The sequence below is a fragment of the Lissotriton vulgaris genome, chromosome 5 (assembly GCF_964263255.1).
Source record: "Lissotriton vulgaris chromosome 5, aLisVul1.2, whole genome shotgun sequence".
NCBI lineage: Eukaryota > Metazoa > Chordata > Amphibia > Caudata > Salamandridae > Lissotriton > Lissotriton vulgaris.
The window spans coordinates 1,916,500,515-1,916,520,227 of record NC_141693.1 but is presented as its reverse complement, the minus strand read 5'-3'; the positions used below and the strand labels follow the sequence as shown (position 1 = coordinate 1,916,520,227).

Sequence of the window (19,713 nt, the reverse complement as noted above, 5' to 3'; positions counted from 1 at the left end):
GCCCCTTGGTTCAATGATGACCTTAAGAAATCCAAGAAGATCTGTTGCACCCTCGAGAAAGCCTGGCAAAAAAACCCAACCACTGACAACCTAGCTACCTTCAAGAACGCCACCCGCAAACACCACCAACTGATCCGATCAGCATTCAAGGATTGACTCGACAACAACGCCCACAACAGCAAGGAACTATTCAACATCGTCAAAGAGTTTACTAACCTCACCGTCGGCACCAATGACATCACTCCCTCCCAAGACCTCTGCGACTCTCTAGCCTCGTTCTTCCACAACAAAATCGCTGACATACATAACAGCTTTGGAGACCTGCCCGGAGGCCAGTCCACCCCACCCACCTCCGAACTAAATCCCCCCTCCAACAACCTTTGCGCCTGGAACCCACTCACCACTGAAGACACCATCCTCCTGATGAACTCCATCCACTCAGGATCGCCAACTGACCCATGTCCCCACCACATTTTCAACAAAGCAGACTCCATTATCGCACCCCAACTCCGAGACGTCATCAACTGCTCCCTCAACTCCGCTACCTTCCCGGAAAGCTGGAAACATGCCAAACTCAGCGCCCTCCTGAAGAAACCCACAGAACTTAAGGACTACCGCCCCGTTTTGCTCCTCCCATTCCCTGCCAAAGTCATTGAGAAAGCCGTCAACAGTCAGCTCGCCGCCTTCCTCGAATCCAACAAATCCCTCGACCCTTCACAGTCCGGCTTCCGAGCCAAACGCAGCACCGAGACCGCCCTCATCGCAGCAACAGACGACATTCGAACTCTACTGGACAACGTAGAAACAGCTGCCCTCATCCTACTTGACCTCTCCGCAGCCTTCGACACAGTCTGTCCTAGCACCCTTATACAACGCCTCAGCAACGCCGGAATACAAGGAAAAGCATTGGACTGGATGATCTCGTACCTCGCCGGAAGAACCCAGAGAGTCCACCTCCCCCCTTTCAAATCAAAGGCCACCGAAGTCATCTGTGGCGTACCACAAGGATCATCACTCAGTCCCACCCCCTTCAACGTATACATGAGAACCCACGCATCCATCGCGCGCCAACACAACCTCAACATCATCTCCTACGCAGACGACACCCAGCTGATCCTCTCCCTCACCAAAGACCCAAACACCGCCAAAACCAACCTACAAGAAGGGATGAAAGAAGTAGCTGAGTGGATGAAGAACAGCCGTTTAAAACTGAACTCTGACAAAACGGAAGTCCTCATCTTAGGATCATCCCCCTACGCCTGGGACGACTCATGGTGGCCACCGGCCCTGGGAAACGCTCCCATACCAACGGACCACTCACGTAACCTGGGATTCATCCTGGACTCCTCCCTCTCGATGACCAGACAAGTCAACGCCGTCTTATCATCATGCTTCAACATCCTACGTATGCTCAAAAAAAATCTTCCATTGGATCCCCACCGAAACAAGAAAGACAGTCACCCATGCACTGGTCAAGAGCCGACTGGACTACGGAAACACCCTTTACGCCGGAACCAAAGCCAAACTACAGAAAAAACTCCAACGCATCCAAAACGCCTCAGCCAGACTCATCCTAGACATCCCCCGCCAAGCTCACATTTCCGATCACCTGAAAGACCTCCACTGGCTCCCCGTCAACAAAAGAATAACGTTCCGTCTCCTCACCCACGCACACAAAGCCCTCTACGACCTAGGCCCCGAATACCTCAACACGCGCCTGTCCTTTTACACCCCCTCCCGCCAACTACAATCGTCCAATCAAGCCCTCGCCGCAATTCCACGCATCCAAAGATCCACCATGGGGGGAATATCCTTCTCCTACTTAGCGGCCAAGACCTGGAATTCCCTCCCCATCCACCTCCGCCTTACACAGAACCACCTCTCCTTCAGAAAATAACAAAAAACTTGGTTATTCGATAAGTAAAGTATCTCCCCTCCCTCAAGCGCCTTGAGACCCTCTGGGTGAGTAGTGCGCTATACAAATTTTTGAACTTGAACTTGAACTTGAACTGCTGGGGCTCCGCCACGAGTGCGGAGATTCCCACCACGACTGCTGGGGCTCCGCCACGAGTGTGGAGATTCCTCCATGACTGCAGGGGCTCCGCCACAAGTGTGGAGATTTCCACCACGACTGCAGGGGACTCCGCCACAAATGTGGAGATTCCACCATAACTGCAGAGGCTCTGCCATGAGTGTGAAGATTCCACCACGACTGCAGGAGCTCCACCACAAATGTGGAGATTCCACCATAACTGCAGAGGCTCTGCCATGAGTGTGGAGATTCCACCAAGACTGCAGGGGCTCCACCTCGAGTGTGGAGACCCTTTTGTGAATCAGGCCCTGTATTTATTGAGAGTACTTTTGTTTAGGAACAAATATAAGTTTGGCTCCACACCATTGTCGAAGAGTACGCTTTGAGACTCTGCTCCCCTCTGAAAGTCAAAGCCCAAAAGGCATTAGGTAACAATTTACTGAGCTTGCAGTAGTACCTGGTTCCTGTGTGTCCAAGGACAGGGGCAAAACTTGTAGGAAGGACCTGCCTTGGAGTTACAGTGGTCCTAAAGAAATTGTATGGTTATTATATTGGGGGAGGCGGAGTTTAGAGGAGTGATATCACTTAAAAGAAATAACAGGTAGGAATTTGTTGTTGAATATTTATAATCTAATGTACTATTTCTTTTTTTGTAAACAGCAACATTTCCTGCTGAATTGGGTAAGTTTTATGAATGGTAAAAAATGACTGATGCCATTTTCCATTGTTATTTGTAACTTCATAAACTCTGTATCTATTTCTTATTTTCAGAGTGGAAATACGTCAAAGGCTTTGCATGTGAGTAAAAGTGATTTAGATTGATTTTCTAAGACCCTAAATGCTCTAGAATGTCTTCTTGAAACTGGGAGTATACAGCTACAACTACCAAGAGTTACAGTGAACTAAGGGAAATGCTTATGACAAACCGGAGCCACACAACCCCAGGGGCTCTAACAAAGTAGGTGTCAAGTTTTCGGGGACTTACCAAAGGCAGAGGACGGTACAGCCATCTTACCATGTGGGAGAAATTAATGCCTTGGTCCCTCTAGAGCCCCTAGGGAGTGAGCGAACAGGTTTCCTTGGCCTGATTCATTTGCATTCTCTAAATGCGATGGTCATCTTGTGAGTAGAAAATGATACAGGCACTCCGGAGCAAGCGCGCCCAGCAGCCATCTTAGCATAGAAAATTGAGCATTGAGTTTTTTACAAACACATGGCGTTCCATTAGTGCTGTTTCTGTTACTTCATATTACCTCCAGGGGAATGAAGGAAGAAACATATTTAAGGTCAGTAGGGTTTAACTTCTTTTCCTGAAAACACTGCGATTTGGTGGGTGTACTACTGTCGCTAGTTTGCACCTGGCCCTCCTGTGTTGTGTCCCTTTCTCGGATTCTGAGACTCCTGTGGACTCTCTTATTTGGCTCTGGAGGCTTTTCTCTCCCTACTCCTTTCTTTCCTGTGTGATTCCTGCGTTGGGTCATGATTGTTCTGACCATTTGAGGTGCAATCTGGCATAGGAATCTAGTTATATTAGAAGAGTGAGTTACTTAAAGTCTCTTTTGTTGTAAGCTGTGTTGTCTAAACCACTGTCTGACCCCAGTTAGTACAATCAGACTAGTGTCTTTGGAATATAAACTTCCAGGCAACAACTGAAGTCATCATTGCTTCCTTTGTTTTGTTCCCATTTCCTTGGTCTCACTGTGTTTCAGTGCTTGTCCCTCTGGTGAGCATTAGGGAAAGAGGGAAGACAATGACTCTGGCAATGAATCGTGACAGCACATGTTAGCAGCAGTGTTCTGTGATTAGCATCCTTGTGGTTGTCTGACAGCCATGACACTGGGGTCACACAGAGCCACGCAAAGACGTTATGTGTACTTGGAGTGACAATACAGTGTCAATGCTTACTTTGGGCCAAACTGCATCTATGCTTCCAAGTGGCCATAGGGATACAGAATAAGTAATCTGGGGTCAGTGATTTATAGGGAGTCACACTCAGGCAGAATATGAAGACATTTTTATCACATGAAAAGAGGAAGTAACCATCATGCATTTAATTATTTCTTTTGGCTTGGTTGCTAAAGGAAAGACATCCACCTGAGAGTCATTAATGCTTGCTTCTTAGAGTGCAGCCATAGCACATTTTCACTTTATTCAAAAATCTGTAATTTGCATGAAACATACAATACATCTCTAAATGTATATACATATATTCACAGTAACACATAACAGTTCATAACTGTTATGTACCCGGGCTAAGCCCATGTAGTGAAGCTGCTCATTTCCTATATTGTCCTATTTTTTACATGTAGATGCAGCGGAAATAAGAACACTATACAAAGATTTAGTAAAATTTTATCGAAACCTTACGCAATACATTCTGCGAACTATGAGCCCGATTCACAGAACTAACTTAAGACAAAATCCTAAACTTACTACTTTTGGTATTCACAGAAGTTAGGATTTTGTCTTAAGTTTGTCTTAAGACAGACTTAAGACAGACTTAAGTTAGGATTTTGTCTTAAGTCTGTCTTAAGTCTGTCTTAAGACAATCTTAAGACAAAATCCTAACTTCTGTGAATACCAAAAGTAGTAAGTTTAGGATTTTGTCTTAAGTTAGTTCTGTGAATCGGGCCCACTGTTAGAAATGGGGTCTCTAGTTGGCAGGTTTTTACCCTGTCCAAGTAGGGACCCTTCTTCCTAGTCAGGATAAGGGACTTACACTTCTGCAATAACCCCTGATAACCCCCTTGGTAGCTTGGCACAAGCAGTCAGGCTTATCTCACAGGCAGTGTGTAAAGCATTTGCACAAATCAGCTGTAATACAGTAAAAACACTACAAAAGGAGACCACACCAGTTTCAGAAAAAATAGCCAAAATTATATCTGTTCGAGACAAGACCAAAATGATAAAAACCCACCATATAGTTCTTAAAATTATCAATTTGCAAAAATAGACTTAAAATACAGTTCCTTGAAGTTGATAGCAAATCCAAACAGTTCTGGCTGACCGCTGCGTCGTAGGCTAGCTGCAGTGTCGGGAATACCCGCAAGCAGTACCTTTGGAAATGGAGGGTGTTGGTGACCTCGCACTGAACCTTGAAGGGCCGGTGTCGGTTTGGGAGGTCAGTGCAGGAGTCGTCGGGCCCTTGAAGTCACATGCTGCAGATTGAACTCAATGCGATTGAAGTCAGTAGCGCAGGCGTCGGGCTGCGGTGAGAAGGTCAGCGGTGCGGTGAGCTGTGCCCTCAGGTCGCAGTGCAAGCAGCGGCTCAGTGATATTCGGCCAGCGGCGTCAGTGAGACCAGCGCTGCAGTGCGAAGTGGTGTGCTGCTAGCAGGTCACATTGCAGGCAGCAACATCATCGTTGCTGAAGCACAATTGTTGACTGACAAATTAAAGTCAATGGCGCCGGCATCGGTAGGTCAAGGCTGCGGTGTGGTTCGTGTAATTTATGAACTGTGCCCTTAAACCATGGTGCAAGCAGTGGCGTCAATGTCGGTGTGGAGCGGTGTCATCTGGTATACCAGGGCGACGCTGTGAAGTGAGGGGGTGCGAAGTGCGGTGCCCACAGGTCATGGTTCAAGCAGCAGCTCAGCTGCATCGTCCTTATCGGTGAGACAAGTGTTGCAGTGTGAAGTGTTGCGGTAGCCTCTGCTGGTGCCTTGAGGACACGGAGCCAGCAGCAACGTCATGGACGGCGTCAGTTTGCTTTTTCTTCTGCTGCAGCACAAAACACACAGTTGACAGTGCTTGTATCAGATTAACTTGAAGTCTTTTCTGTTCCTGAATCTTCTCAAACAGGGGGCAAGCTCTACTTCAAGCCCTTGGAGAAACTCAAACAAAGAAGTTGCAGAAAGTTCAGTCCAGTCCTTTCACTGCCCAAGACAGGAGCAGTCACTGCAGGCCAACTCAGCAAAGCACACAGCAAAGTGGTAGGTCTCCCTCAAGGCTTCTCCAGCTCTTCTTCTTGATAGGTTCATTGATCCAAAAGAGTTCTAAAGTCCTGGGGTCAGGGCCAAAATATTTATACCACATTTTCTGTTTGTTGTCTTTGTGGCATGGGTTTCCGTGCCCAGTCCAAATCAGTTCTGCCCTCTCTGGCCCAGCTTCTCTAAAGGAGAAGGAGAAGGCATTGTGCAGAGGAGAACCTGCCTATTTAGGTGCTAGTGAAAGCTCCTCCCACCACTCTAAATGAAGACCAGGTCTATTCAGCCCAACTATGAGTTACCCAGGAAAGACAGGACACACCTCTACACCCCTTGTGGCTAATTACATTGAATGCACAACCTCAGCCCCTGTCAGTCCAAAACCAGAAAGCCAGTCAATTGAAGCACAAACTGCCTACCTGACCACACGCCAGCACTCTGCCTCAGTCCCTGGGTTGCCAACGCTGTTAGTCTCGCCGCCATCGACATCCAGGAGCGGCTGGAGACTACAGCTCCCAGTGGGCTTTGCGCGGACTTCCTGTCCCTGCTGTCTTCGCGCCCAGAGGCGCTACAAAGCGGAGCCTTGACCTCCGCGTCGCGGGACACGCGCGGGCGACGCCGGGCGGAGCCCGGGCAGAGGGCGGGCCGTCTGTGGCCATCAGGGGCTAACAGAGGCTGGGCTGGGCCACGTCCCTTTCTTTTCCACCAGCCGTGAGGACATACACTCGGTGCCTGTCCCCGTTCTGTTGCCCAAACCATGTCTACCCATTCTGGAAAGCCTCTCAGGGGCGAAGTTGACAGGGGATCAAATGCCGTGAGCCCTGTCATAGGAACAATGGACCGTTTTATCACCAGGGTAGCGGCGGTGATTGAAAAGGAGATCGCCATGTCTGAGCGGCGTCTATCTGAAGTATACCTCCCCTCAAGACGCTCATCCTTGGGGGCAGTCGCCCAGTCGCTCACACCTGCCATCGCCCGGGCTCAAGCGGGTACCCCTCCTAGTGTGGTCATCGTTCCCTCAGTACCCCCCCATTTGACTGGTATAGAGCAAAATATAGATAGGCTGGAAAATCTGGCCGCTCTTCTACCTATAGTTACAATGGAAGACGGTGGCCCTAGTAACCTGTCCACATCATCACCATCTATTCCGACAAGTGATGTCATCAGAGATCCTGAGTCCCCAAAATCGCTTGTACCCCTCACAGTTACATCAGACGGGAAGTTAGTTGGGGCTTCACCTATCACTGTGACTCCTGATACTAGACAGGAGTTTCTCCCCTTAGGTAAAAAGTTGCGTAAACGCAAGAAGGGTAGGCTAGTGAGACAGGCCGCCCTCTACCAAAGAGTAAGGAAGTCTCCTGCATCTAGTACGAGAACTACAAGGGGTGCCCCTACGCTGAATGAAACAGATATAGAAGGGGATGTACTGTTCTCTCCCAAGGGTTCACACTCAGCCAAGGTCTCAAAGCCAACTGACTTAGTAGCTGTTGAAAATATTCTGGAGAAGGTATATACCCTCTTGAAACCGTTACTAACACAAGTCAAGGGCCTAGGGGAGAGGATTGACAAACTAGAGCAGTCAACCCTGGACGGTTTTCACTCACTCAAAACAACAATCAAACAAACAACTAGAGTGACTGGAAATAAGGACGTGGGTGCAAAGGGGAATGAACTACCAGCTCATAGTGGCCCTAAGCCCCTAACATCTCAAAACAAAGCTATTCCTAATAGCCCAGTAATCCCAACTCCTAAATCTCCTTTCCATCCCAAAGCAGGCCCAAGTCACAAGGGACTTTTAACACATACAGAGCCTGAGAAGAATAAGTCAAAGCCTCTTCCACAAAAACAGCAACAGACAACTAGTGGTAAAAAGGAAGTCCAACAAAAAACAGAGGGGAGCAGCAAACCCAGCGGGTTAACGACAGGGAAAGCCCCTAGGCCTGTAACCCAACATTCTGCCCCAACTACCTCCCCACCGGCCCCCAGTAACCCACCACGACGGATTCCCCCGATTAATCTCCCACCAGACTGTCAACCTTTTGTTGCCGTCATGGTTAATGTGCCTCCCCTAAAGGATGGCCAGTTGGAAAACCATCAATCACTCAAGAACAAGTGTATCCACTGGCTGAAGGCAAATAAGCCAATCCCCCTGGATGTGGACGGCATTATCCTAAGTGTCCGCAGAGTGGGATGGGTGGGGCAAGGGAAAAAAATGCAGGTGGGGGATTGTGTAATCATAAACTTCCAAGACCCCAGAGTAGTACCATCCATTTGTACTCCTATCAAAAATATGGGGGCCCCGGGGGTTAAATTGGTAGATCTTTCATACTTTTATCCTAGGCACCTTGTTAGCCCTAATGGAGGAAGTGTAAGTTCCCCAAATTCTGGCCAAAACTGGGTTGGGGTTGTAGGGGGCAATAGGGAGAATCAAATGTGGGCAATTGGCCCCTGCTGACTGGAAACAGCGAGCAGAGTAGACCCAGCAGGAGCACCACCCACCCAAACAAACCTTGCAAGTGGAACGGGAGATTCTATAGCAATTCCACAAGATCCCTGCTCTCCTCGAATATTTAGGAGGAGTCCTACAGATAGGGGCTTCCAGGCGCCCAGCGACCTTCCAGCTGTGACGGACCTAGTCTTTAAGGTTTTCAGCTGGAACGTTGCAGGGATTGCAGGAAAACTGGTTCTTCCAGATTTTACTGCATGGGTTGATGAGCACTCCTTGTGCCTCTTCCAGGAAACATGGAGCCTGGCGCCGGTCCAAAGGGTGGGATTTTCCTCATTTTCCTCTCCTGCGCAAGTCTCGGAATCTGGGAGGGGCCGACCTTCGGGCGGCCTTCTTATCTGGGTCGCGGCTTCTCTAAACTGTAGAGTAGTGGACTCTCCCACAGGTTCCCCGGACATACAAAATATCACCCTTATAGACCAAAGGGGAAGAATGGTTCTAAATATCTATAATGTGTATGCACGGGGTACAAAGGGTGGGAGAAAGTCTCCAGTAATAGCTCTCCTCGAGACCCTGTTAAATAACACGCCCCATAAGACACGCACCTTGGTTGCAGGTGATTTGAACTGCACGTTCGAGCCCTTGGGCTCGGACGTTTCCCTCGACCAAGATGAGGAGGATGCTAGGTGGGGGATCCCGGCACTGGACATCCCACCAATCAAAAGGTGGACAGAAGTGGCGCTCCAGATATACTCCCTGAGTCTTGAATTTAATCTAAGGGCAGCGAACGGGAGGACTTCCTCGGATAGGGGGGGTGCCCATACCTACAATAGACCGGGGCACACCTCTAGGCTGGATTATATCCTAATAGACGTGTGCTTATGGTCTTTTGTAAGGGACATGCAGGTGGTCCCTTCGACAGAAAGTGATCACAACTCACTCTCCCTAAAAATGGAACAATGGTGGCAACCCTTAAGGAGGGCCAACATCAACCTGGCACCCGTACCACTAGATGAATCGGAAGTCACCCCATGTGGTAGAAGAATTAAATGGGCGAAACTGGTTTTATCCGAGGCAAAGGTTGGGGAAATTCAATCCCATCTAAACCGTGTGGTAACATCTCTCGGAACCTCCCCAGAAGGGGTGGGTAAAGCGAGTGGGTTATTTGTCTCCCTGATTGAAGCCTTAACTAACGTGTTTACCCTGTACTCTAAAAAGCCGGGCAATACAGGAACTAAAAAACCAGTTGAGGGGTGGTACACCCAAGCATGTAGGGGCCATAAGGCAAAGCTAGTTGAGGCAGTCAAAACAAAACCCCAAAGTGTGATCCAGGAAGCAAGGAAGGCCTATAGAAAGTCCCTTAATTTGGCTAAAAGGGAGTGGGAAGATAAATATTGGGAAGACCTACTCCAGGCTAGTAAAATCAGGGATTCAGGGGTCTTTTGGAATCTTATAAGTAAACGGAGCAAATCCGACGCAGCCATGAGACCCTGCAACATCCCGCCTCAAAGCTGGGTAAAACACTTTGGGTCCCTATACCTCCCACCTGATGGGGATCTGTCTGTGGGGAGGGACCTCACACTGGCAATTGAACCTCATGCCTATGACCTCTTCACTCCCTTAGAGATTGAGGGGGTTATAGGCTGGGTATCACCACGCAAGGCACCGGGCCTGGACGGCCTTCCGGGTGATCTCATGAGGGCTTACCCAGCAGAATGGGGAAGGATCATAGCAGCTCTCCTAAACGATATTATGAGGGGAGGAGTAGTGCCAGAATCCTGGAAAGGGGCGGTGGTTGTCCCTATTTACAAAAAAGGGTGTAGGGAAACCCCGGGCAACTATCGCCCCATAAGTCTGATAGACTCCACCCAAAAGATAGCTGGTAAAGCTATCCTTGGTAGGATACTCCATTGGGTGGAGGAGAATAAAATCCTATCAGACTTCCAGGCTGGTTTCCGGGCTGGTATGGGGACTATAGAGCAGGTGTTTAGGCTGTCCCTTTTGGGGTGGAAGGTGGTGGAACTAGGCAAGGGTAGTCTTTACTTAGCCTTTATAGACCTGAAGACTGCCTTTGACCTAGTTCCCCGGGAAGAGCTTTGGAGGGTCCTTCATGAGTTGGGATTACCACCCTACATCTTGTCCCTTCTCATAAGCCTTCATGCCCACACCTTTGCACAGGTCCGCGGGGGTAAAAACGGAGAGCTCACTGAGAAGATACCAGTGTCTAGGGGCGTAAGACAGGGCTGCGTCTTGGCACCCACCCTATTCTCGTTATATCTGAATGGGGTGGTAAAACATCTCCAACAAGAACCTGCCGACGCCCCCTGTCTTGGAGGTGTCCGCATCCCAACCCTGCTTTTTGCGGATGACACGCTCCTGATCTCGAAGACCCCACAAGGCCTGCAGAAACTATTAACACGATTCCAGGAGTTCTGTGATGCAAAAGGGCTAATAATAAATGTGGACAAAACGAAATACTTAGTTGTTAATCCACCTAAAAAATTGGGCCGCCCACCTACACTCAACTCTATCCCCCTAGAGAAAGTAGCCGAATTCGACTACCTTGGTATCCGGATTACGGACAGGATGACTTGGGCAAACCACATTGAAAAAATGGTCCTTAACCACAGGAGAGTAGGAGGAGCTCTCATGAGGGAATACAGAGCCTCAACTAGGAGATCACTTACCCCAGTACTTGACATCTACAAGGCCAAAGTAGCGACATCAGCCTTGTACGGGGCAGAACTGTGGGGCCATTGCCGACTGGATGCCCTAGTCACAGCAGAGAGCAAGCTTTTAAAATCCTTCATCTCTGTTCCACTGAGCACACCATCAGTACCAGTGTGGATGGACACGGGATGTAAAAACATCAAAGATCAGGCCCAGCTTCGCCCGCTCCTGTTGTGGACACGGATTTGGAGGAGCGAAGAATTAAAATCCTATGCTGATGCCCTGGGAGATATAATGAGCCAGGGGGGTTGGGCTAAGATAAGATGGTTAAATGACACCAAAAAGCTTTTGGAAAATATCGGACTAGGAGATTGCTGGTCATCCCGTTCAGCCCCCCCAAAAGAAGTTGTCAAGGCGCTTTATTGGAAATGGACTGCGGAACGTCTGATCACAAGCTCCAACCACTGCAGGTCCACTGTCGCCTTTCTACAAATTAAAGACACTGTGGCCATTGAACCCTACCTGGACTTGATCACTCTCCCCTTTGACCGATCTCTTTATTTTAAATTTAGAGTTGGTTCCCTCCCGCTAGGTGCTCTGGTATAAAAATGGTCATTAGCGGCCCGTACTTCTCCCAACTGTGCATGTTGCCCGAGTAAGGTTGAGTCCATTGCGCATGTTTTATTTGAATGCCCGGATTACGCAAGGCCTAGGAGCTTCTGGCTGAAACCACTCTGCCGAAATATGGGCACACGCAGTCACTCAGTAGCCTTGCGTATCCTAAGCACGGACACTTCCCCCCCCCATTGTGTGCGGAATAGCTACATTTTTAAAGCAGTTTTGGCTCATTCGATGTAAGAGATTGTCAGTAGCTGTTTAATTCTCTTTTTAGCTAATTTATTAACAGTCTTTTATATCCTTTTATCTCTTTTAATATTTCACTGACTTCTTGTGGCAATGATTTTTTTGTACATTGTATTGATTGTATTATAAATGTGCTTATAAGATATCTCTGCATATCGAATAAAAGCTTATGACTGACTGAGAAAGCCAGTCAATACATAAACAAGTAGAGGCATGCAGAATGGTTCAACAAGAAAATGCCTTCTTTTTAAAAGTGCCATTTTCAAACACACAATTTAAAAAACATCTCCCAAAAAAGATATGTTATTAAATTCTGAGTTCAGAGAGCCTAAACTCAGTTTCTCTATCTTGTCCCAATGGAATGTTGTACTTTTAAGATGTTACAAAGCAACTTCCATATTATCTTATCGGACAGATAGCCTTTCAATAGTGAAAACGAAATTGGAAGTATTTCACTATCAACACATGTCACACAAACCAGAGCGTGCCCTACCTTTCACATATACTGCACCCTGCCCATGGGGGTACCTTGGGCCTACCTGAGGGGTTACTGATATGTAAGAAAAGGGAAAGTTAGGGCCTTGTGTGGGGCACATGCCAGATCAAAATGGCAATAGAAAAATGCTCATAGACACTACAGTGGCAGGTCTGAGACACCTTTGAAAGACTGCTTGTGTGGATGGCACAATCAGTGCTGCAGGCCTTCTAGCAGCATGTGATGTACAGACCCTGGGCACACACAGTGCACTGTACTAGGGACGCAGTAGTAGATCAAATAAGCCAAAGATGAAAACAACAATCCATAAACACAATGTACAGCTGGAGCACTTGCACTTCAACACTGAATAGCAGTGAGAAAGTGCACAGAGGCACTAAACCAGCATAATGAAGTCCAACGTACCATTAAAAACAGGAGGCCAGAAAGCCATCAGACAGGGGAAACATGCCAAAAGATGCCAGATCTAACACCTGTCCTCTCCAGGTGAAAGTAGGGAGAACTACCCAACCACCTGGGAGTTCTCTTCACTAAGGTGGAAGAACCTGTACAGACCATCAGCGATGGCATGTTCTGTGCCAGGGCGGTGCTCCCAAGCCAGAATGCTTTCAATTTTAGGCTATAGGGGCAACACCATGTTTGGAAAGATGGTTGGTTTGGGAGGAGACAAGATGGCGGATTGACGCTGTCTCTGAGCACCAGCACACAGAGGAAGTCCCGAGGCTTTGGAGTCAGAGCCCGATGAATGATATAGAAATACGAGGAATATGAAGAGAGATGTGAAAATGTAGACTACAAACAAATCTTCCTTCACATAATGCTGGAACAGGATTGCAAAACTATAAATTGCTGGCTGAAAAGACTCACTTTGCCGGAACTGCTGGAAACCGCCAAACATCCGTATTGAATACAGGCGATTGCACGAATTGGCCCCAAACGCCTGCCGTCTACGCAGGTTGCTGTGTGTTTAGCGGCTCGGCGATCTTCACTGAGCCTGCACTCTTGGCTCACAGTGTGCCCGCTGCCACATGCGACTTCTGGCGTATTTTGGATTATGGCCCCACTGAAGAGCACTGTGAGGAACACCCGTGCAACCAGCTGACTGCCGGTAAGTGCCGCAGGGGCTGTGGGGGATGATCCAGGTATGGAGGCTCAGAAGGTAGATCTTTCCGGCCATGCTGCAGGGGCTGGGAAGCTTGGAAAACCGGTAATGCGATTCTTGCAATCAAAGCAGTCAGTGGAGTTACTTTCATCAGAGGGCACAATGGAGGCAAGCGTTGGTAACAGACTAGCAGAAATTGTGACTCACGCTATAGACCCACAATAAAGTAACTCAGTGCCTAAATCCCAGGGTTTCAGGAAGATAAATAGCCCAGCGGAGATTTATCCGGTACAGCACCAATCTCGGGTTGTTGAAATAGACCGCCATGACAGTAGTGGGAATTCCGTCAGGACACCAAGGATATGGAGATTCAAGCTCCCAGTCAAGCCGCTAAAAGTCCTAAAAGGCCCGATAACCACAGAGAAAAAGCGGACGCCTTTCTTAAGGGTGTGGCCCCATTCGCAGAAAGTATGGAAATAGAATTAGAATCAGAATAAGACTCAGAATCAACTTGAAGGTGTCAACGCTATTCTAGCGGGGTTGGACCGGACGGGAAAGCTACCGTCCGCTACCAGTACCACATTTATAAAATCAGCAGCTGTGTCTATTCTTAAGGCAGATGCTATAGTAGAATTGAGGCCAACAGAGGGCAACGTTCATGGCATGGAGGGCGGTACTTCAATACGAAATAATGGGCTACTCTTAAATAACCCATGTACCTCAGAAGAAAATGACATTGCCCCTACTACCCCCATTAATGACTGCATTGGTTAATACATCGATGGGTACAAGCCAAAGGTGGGGTTAAAACCCTGATATCTAGACTCTCGGATGCTGGACGCTCAGATTGTCAGTGGGTGGGATGCCTGAGGGGACACCTGAGGAAACATGCTTCCATCAAGCTGCTCGTGTTCCCTGCGAAGAAGAAGAACCCCAAGGCAAAGATGCTCAAGATGGCGAAGCGTTGCTACTTTCTTTAATTCTGCAAACCCTTAAAGACCAAAGGGAGGAAACACAGGAACTGTTTGTTCAAGTCCGAGCAGATACTCATAACATACAGCAATCATTAAAGGAAGTAACTTCGAAAGTTGGGACTCTTACAAATGATATAACGGAACTACAGCTAAGAGCAGTTAGTACGGAAGAAACAACTTATAAGATAACTAACACGGTTCAGCAGCATGATGACTTGCTTGCGACAATACCGTTAAAAATTGAAGATTTGGAAAATCGGAAGAGGAGACAAAATCTAAAATTGTTTTGCATTCCGGAAGGGCAAGAAGGGTCAGACCCTAGGGCCTTTGTGGTACAGTTATTGCAGAAGGCTTTCCCGGACCTGGGAGACTGGGACTGGGATTGCCAGATACAAAGAGCCCACAGACTGCCATTGGTACGTCGTAGGCAGGATGCTCGCTATCCACGCCCTTTTCTTATTTATTTTGGTAACTTTTTGCTCCGACAAGCTGTCTCTTTGAAGGCTAGACCTAGAGCACCTGTTTCAGTTGAATCATTTTCTATTTTCTTTTGTTAGGATTTTTGTAAAGCAACAATGGACAGGCGTTGGCAGCTTAGACAATTGATTGACCCGTTAAAAACTACTGGGGTACAAGTGTATCTGCAGGAACTGGCACGTCTGAAGGCAGTATGGGAGGGGAAATCATATTTCTTTGTCTCTGAACTGGAAGTGAAAGAAGCACTCCGCAGATGGCAGAAAGGGGGGGCGGTATAAGGATAAGGGGGTAGGTCTTATTTATGCTTGTGTTGAGGGATGGTTATGGTAAAGTTTCTTCCTCTATATCATTTTTTTCTTGCTTTTCTTTTTTTCTTATTCTCTCGTTAGTTCACATTCGAAACTGATGTTGGGAAGTTTAGTCTTGGGAGTCACTGTGGAGACTGTGTCGTAATTTGACAATGGCCGAGTTAGCGCTTAGCTGTGCTACACGTCTTTTCCTTAACTTGGCCATATTAGAAAACGCCATTTTGTATGGTACGGCGGCCATTTTAGAGAATGAGCCGCCTCGTGGTCAGCATGTCTTTTAGTCCGTTGTCTGTACTACTGGCCAGTCGACTTTGCCCAGCAACAGGCTATTTTTAGTAACGGTCAAGCCCACACATGCGCAGTTCCAACTGACCAGTCACCCCTCAGGAATGTGCCGCCAAACTGACCAGTGGGGTCGTAACCCCTCCCATGAGTTGGCTGTGTTCCAAAAATGACCATATATGTACATAAACTCTGTAAACCTTGTACCGCCTATCTTTTTATTACCTGTAAACTGTATAAAAGAACGAATCACACCAACGATCGGTATGATACTTCTTGCATTGCCGAAGGGTGCTGTAGGAATGTACCACCACCCCATGGGGTCTTAATAAACTTATTCTTTGTACTTTTCAGTGTCCGTGCCAACAGTTCTTTCATTGTAAATGGGTTATCTACGGAGCATGTAGGCCTTGAGAACCCGATACAACAAATTGGCGACCACGAAGGGACTCATCGGCGACTCGGATGCCCGAAGGAGAGGTCGTGACGAAGGTTTGGACACTCGCCATGGACGCGTACGCTGCCACTGAGTGACCCGAGTCTTGGCACCCACGGTGTTTCTTCCTTTCCTTCCGATCTGACCTTCCAGGTGGCGCCGGTCTCCGACTGAGTTCTTGATCGTCTGCGTTGCTGGATAAGTGCCGTTTGGCTGATTCGATTAAAAGACCTTGGCAGATGGAATCTGGACCTTTGAGATTTGGGTAAGATTTGTGATCGGTAAGGTAGTCTTCGGACGCTTACTGAAGTTCTATGATTTGTGATCAGTAAGGTAGTCTTCGGACGCTTGCCGAAGTTCTATGATTTGTGTCTATGATTTGAGTTAGCTAACATTTGTGACTTTGTGACCTTTGAATCATATGTGTAGTGCACTTCACATAGGCAGGCATGTAGAGATGTTTCTCTAATTTTGTTTTTTTTCCTCTGAGCGGCACATTTGTGTGAAGTACTGTAAGTGCCAGTTTATACGATATCACGCTTTCGTGATATTTTCTGAACATGCCTGTTTTAAGCACACTCCGAGGGATGTGCTGTCTTGGAAATGGTACCTCAATTAGGTACGGGAATCACAGCCGGCTCCTCCAGAAGGAACTCCAAATCGTGAGATGTACATTAAATTTGGCCTTCCCCCTATAATGTACAGTAAATTATGGCATAAATATACTAAAACCGATCCCGAATTGCAATGGCCACTACATGGGTCGTTCGATTTGCGAAAGGTTCAGTTTGTGGAGCAGTGTTTGTTCCAACGTAGGTCTAGACAAAATATGTTCGATTGTGTGCGAATGTGGGAGAAAGCGGTGCGTGAACGAATGAAACGTGAGGTTGCCTTGGCGGACAAAGAGCAGCGCAAGGCTGCTCGAGATAAGGCTTTACAGCTTGAGGAAAAGGAGGCTCAGGAAAAGAGAGAGAGAGAGGAACGGGAACGCAAATTGCAAACGACTGGTCAATTCCCTATTCGTCGACCACTTTATCCTGTCCTTAATAATGAAATTGATGATTTTTCGTTACTAGATCGATCGCCGCCTCCGTACGTTTCGCCTACGGCTCCGACTGGAGAATCTGACGACGAAGGACAGGATAAGCCAGGAAAAGGGGATAAGTCGGGTGTCAGGTTATCTGCGGAAAGGGCCGTGGACTTGCGTAGTTGGGCCCGTAAAGTGAATACAAATTATGTTACTCTGCCTGAGGTTGTTACTGAAAGGGGTAAATGGACAGAGCGAGAATTGTTGTATTTTTTGGCTACTTTGGCTGATGAAGTTGTTACTACATTTCGTAAATTTTCGGACACGCTAGAACCTAAGGCTGTGTCAGTTCATTGTGAGAATTTGGATAAAGGTTTATTTGATCTTACAGATGTTGATACCTTTTACAAGCAACTGATCCAACTGCGGGATGAGACGTCCAGATTACGGGACGAGCGGAAAAAGAATAAGGAGTCCAGGCTGGAGTCCACTGAGCAGTCTAAGGAGTGTTCTCTCCGGGGTTCAGATAAGAATTCTAACGTGCATGTTATGCCTATGCGTGAAGCCGCACCTTTGTATGTTCCGCCTAAAGGGGAGGGTACAGATGACGATAAAATGTCGAAGGATGCGAAGGGGTATTTTATATATAATTGGGTGTATACGCCTTGGAATAGAGCAGATGTTATGGGGTTGAAAAATTCTTTGCCTGACCTTCGTAAAAATCCAGCAGCATTTTATGAAGGGGTTGAAGGGGCTATTTCGTCCTGTGTTATGACTCTGGTTGATATAGATTTGTTTTTTGGGTTAATTCTTCCGCCTGACATGTGGAGACTAATTCGTAAAAATAATGATGAAACAATACTTGGGGGAACATGGAAAGAAATAAATGCAGCTGATTTAGATAGGGAACCTGCATGCAAGCCATGTGAATTGATTCTAAACCTCCCGGCGGCTATTTTGGTTAAATTAAAAACGCTTGTTCCTTCCAAAAAGATTGATTGGACCATGTTAGCTTCGTGTAAACAAAAGTCAGATGAAATGGTTTCAGATTTCTTTGCACGTTTCGAAGAGGCGTTTCACGATTACAGTGGCCAATCGTTAACAGACGATACGGGTAGGCATTTGTTTGTAGATAAGTATGTGGCTAATCTCCTACCGGAGATTGCAAAACGATTAAAATCGAGTGAAAGTTCCTGGGCCACGGCGACCCCTGCTTCTTTGTTAACTATGGCTCAGTATTATGAGCGACAGGAATTGGAGGCTAAGGAAAGTGTTGATAAGAAAGCGAAGGAATTGAAAACAAAGGTGATGTTGGCGCAGGTTCGGGGAACGCAATCTAGAGGGAATGATAGAGGCAGACGCGGAGGGGGTAATGCGTCGTACGGGCGTACGGATATAGCGGAGGATCAATGTGCCTATTGTAAGGAGTTTGGGCATTGGGCTGAGGATTGCCCAGTACTTCGTGAGCAGCATAGTCAGCGTGGTCGTGGAGGTGGACGGTCGAGGGGAAGCTATTCGGGGGCGAGAGGTAGTGGAGGTGATTGTAGTAGGTTTGAGGAGAGGGGCCGTGGCCAGGATGAGCGTAACACCTTTGATAGACGGAACCAGTACCAGATATCGGAAGGCGAGAATGTGGAACATCAGGATTATGTACATGCATAGGATTGCGTAGGATGGGGTAAGGAATCTGTTGAAGTGCCAGTAGATCAGAGTGGTCCATATGTATCAGCGGGCATCTTGGGCTCTACTGATCAGTTTCTAGTCGATACAGGGGCTACTCGTAGCGCTTTGTCTAAAAACTTGGTTCCGAGGGCTCCCCTGTCTGGCGATATGATTACATGTATTGGGTTTGATGGCACACCCACTCCCAGCCCATTATCGAAGCCTCTTGCACTTTGTCTCGATACATTTTTCAGTTTTGGTCAATTTTTACTATCTCCCCATACACCAGATAACATTTTGGGCATCGACTTGCTTAAATACTTCCGAGCAACTATACGCTGCGCTCCCGAGGGAGTGCGGGTTATTTTGAATGACAATTACCCTGAATCGGATAGGTTTTGTACTATACAAGACATTGCAGCCTTGGCCTCTCTCCCGCATACGTTATGGGCGACCTCGGACACGGATGAGGGAGAGATGCATATTCCACCCATTCGTATCACTGTAAAGGAGGGAGCGCTTTTGCCACGTGTGCCACAGTATAAGATATCCAGGGAAGGTGAAATTGCTTTGACACACATTGTCCAAGATCTGATCATTGCAGGGGTAGTGGAGGAAGTCCCTATAATGTTTGCAATAGCCCTATTCTTCCAATCCTTAAGAAAGATACTGAAGACAAGGTCTATCGATTTATTATTGATTTGAGAGAAATTAACAAAATTGTCATTCCCCAATACCCGGTGGTTTCTGACATCACAACATTGCTTACATTGGTCCCCCCAACGGCGACGATTTTTAGTGTCATCGACCTGAAAAATGCGTTCTTTACCATTCCCATCCATCCTGATAGCAGATACTTATTTGGTTTTACGTTAAATAATAAATCGTATAGATTTTGTCGTGTTCCTCAAGGGTACACTGAGAGTCCGAGTATCTACAGCCAGGCTTTGAAGAGACAGCTTGATTTCTTTCAATTGCAATCTGGAGTTGCCCTTATCCAGTATGTCGACGA

At 47.4% G+C, this 19,713-nt stretch overlaps 1 protein-coding gene across 1 annotated transcript in view; it reads left to right on the top strand.

Moving 5' to 3' along the window:
* Positions 1-19,713, top strand: part of LOC147717712 (E3 ubiquitin-protein ligase TRIM39-like) — a 723,224-nt gene that overhangs the window by 423,452 nt on the left and 280,059 nt on the right. The window contains exons 6-7 of the mRNA XM_086920555.1: positions 2,693-2,713; positions 2,804-2,830. Coding sequence (XP_086776681.1) covers positions 2,693-2,713; positions 2,804-2,830 — 48 coding nt within the window. The remainder of the gene's footprint in view (positions 1-2,692; positions 2,714-2,803; positions 2,831-19,713) is intronic.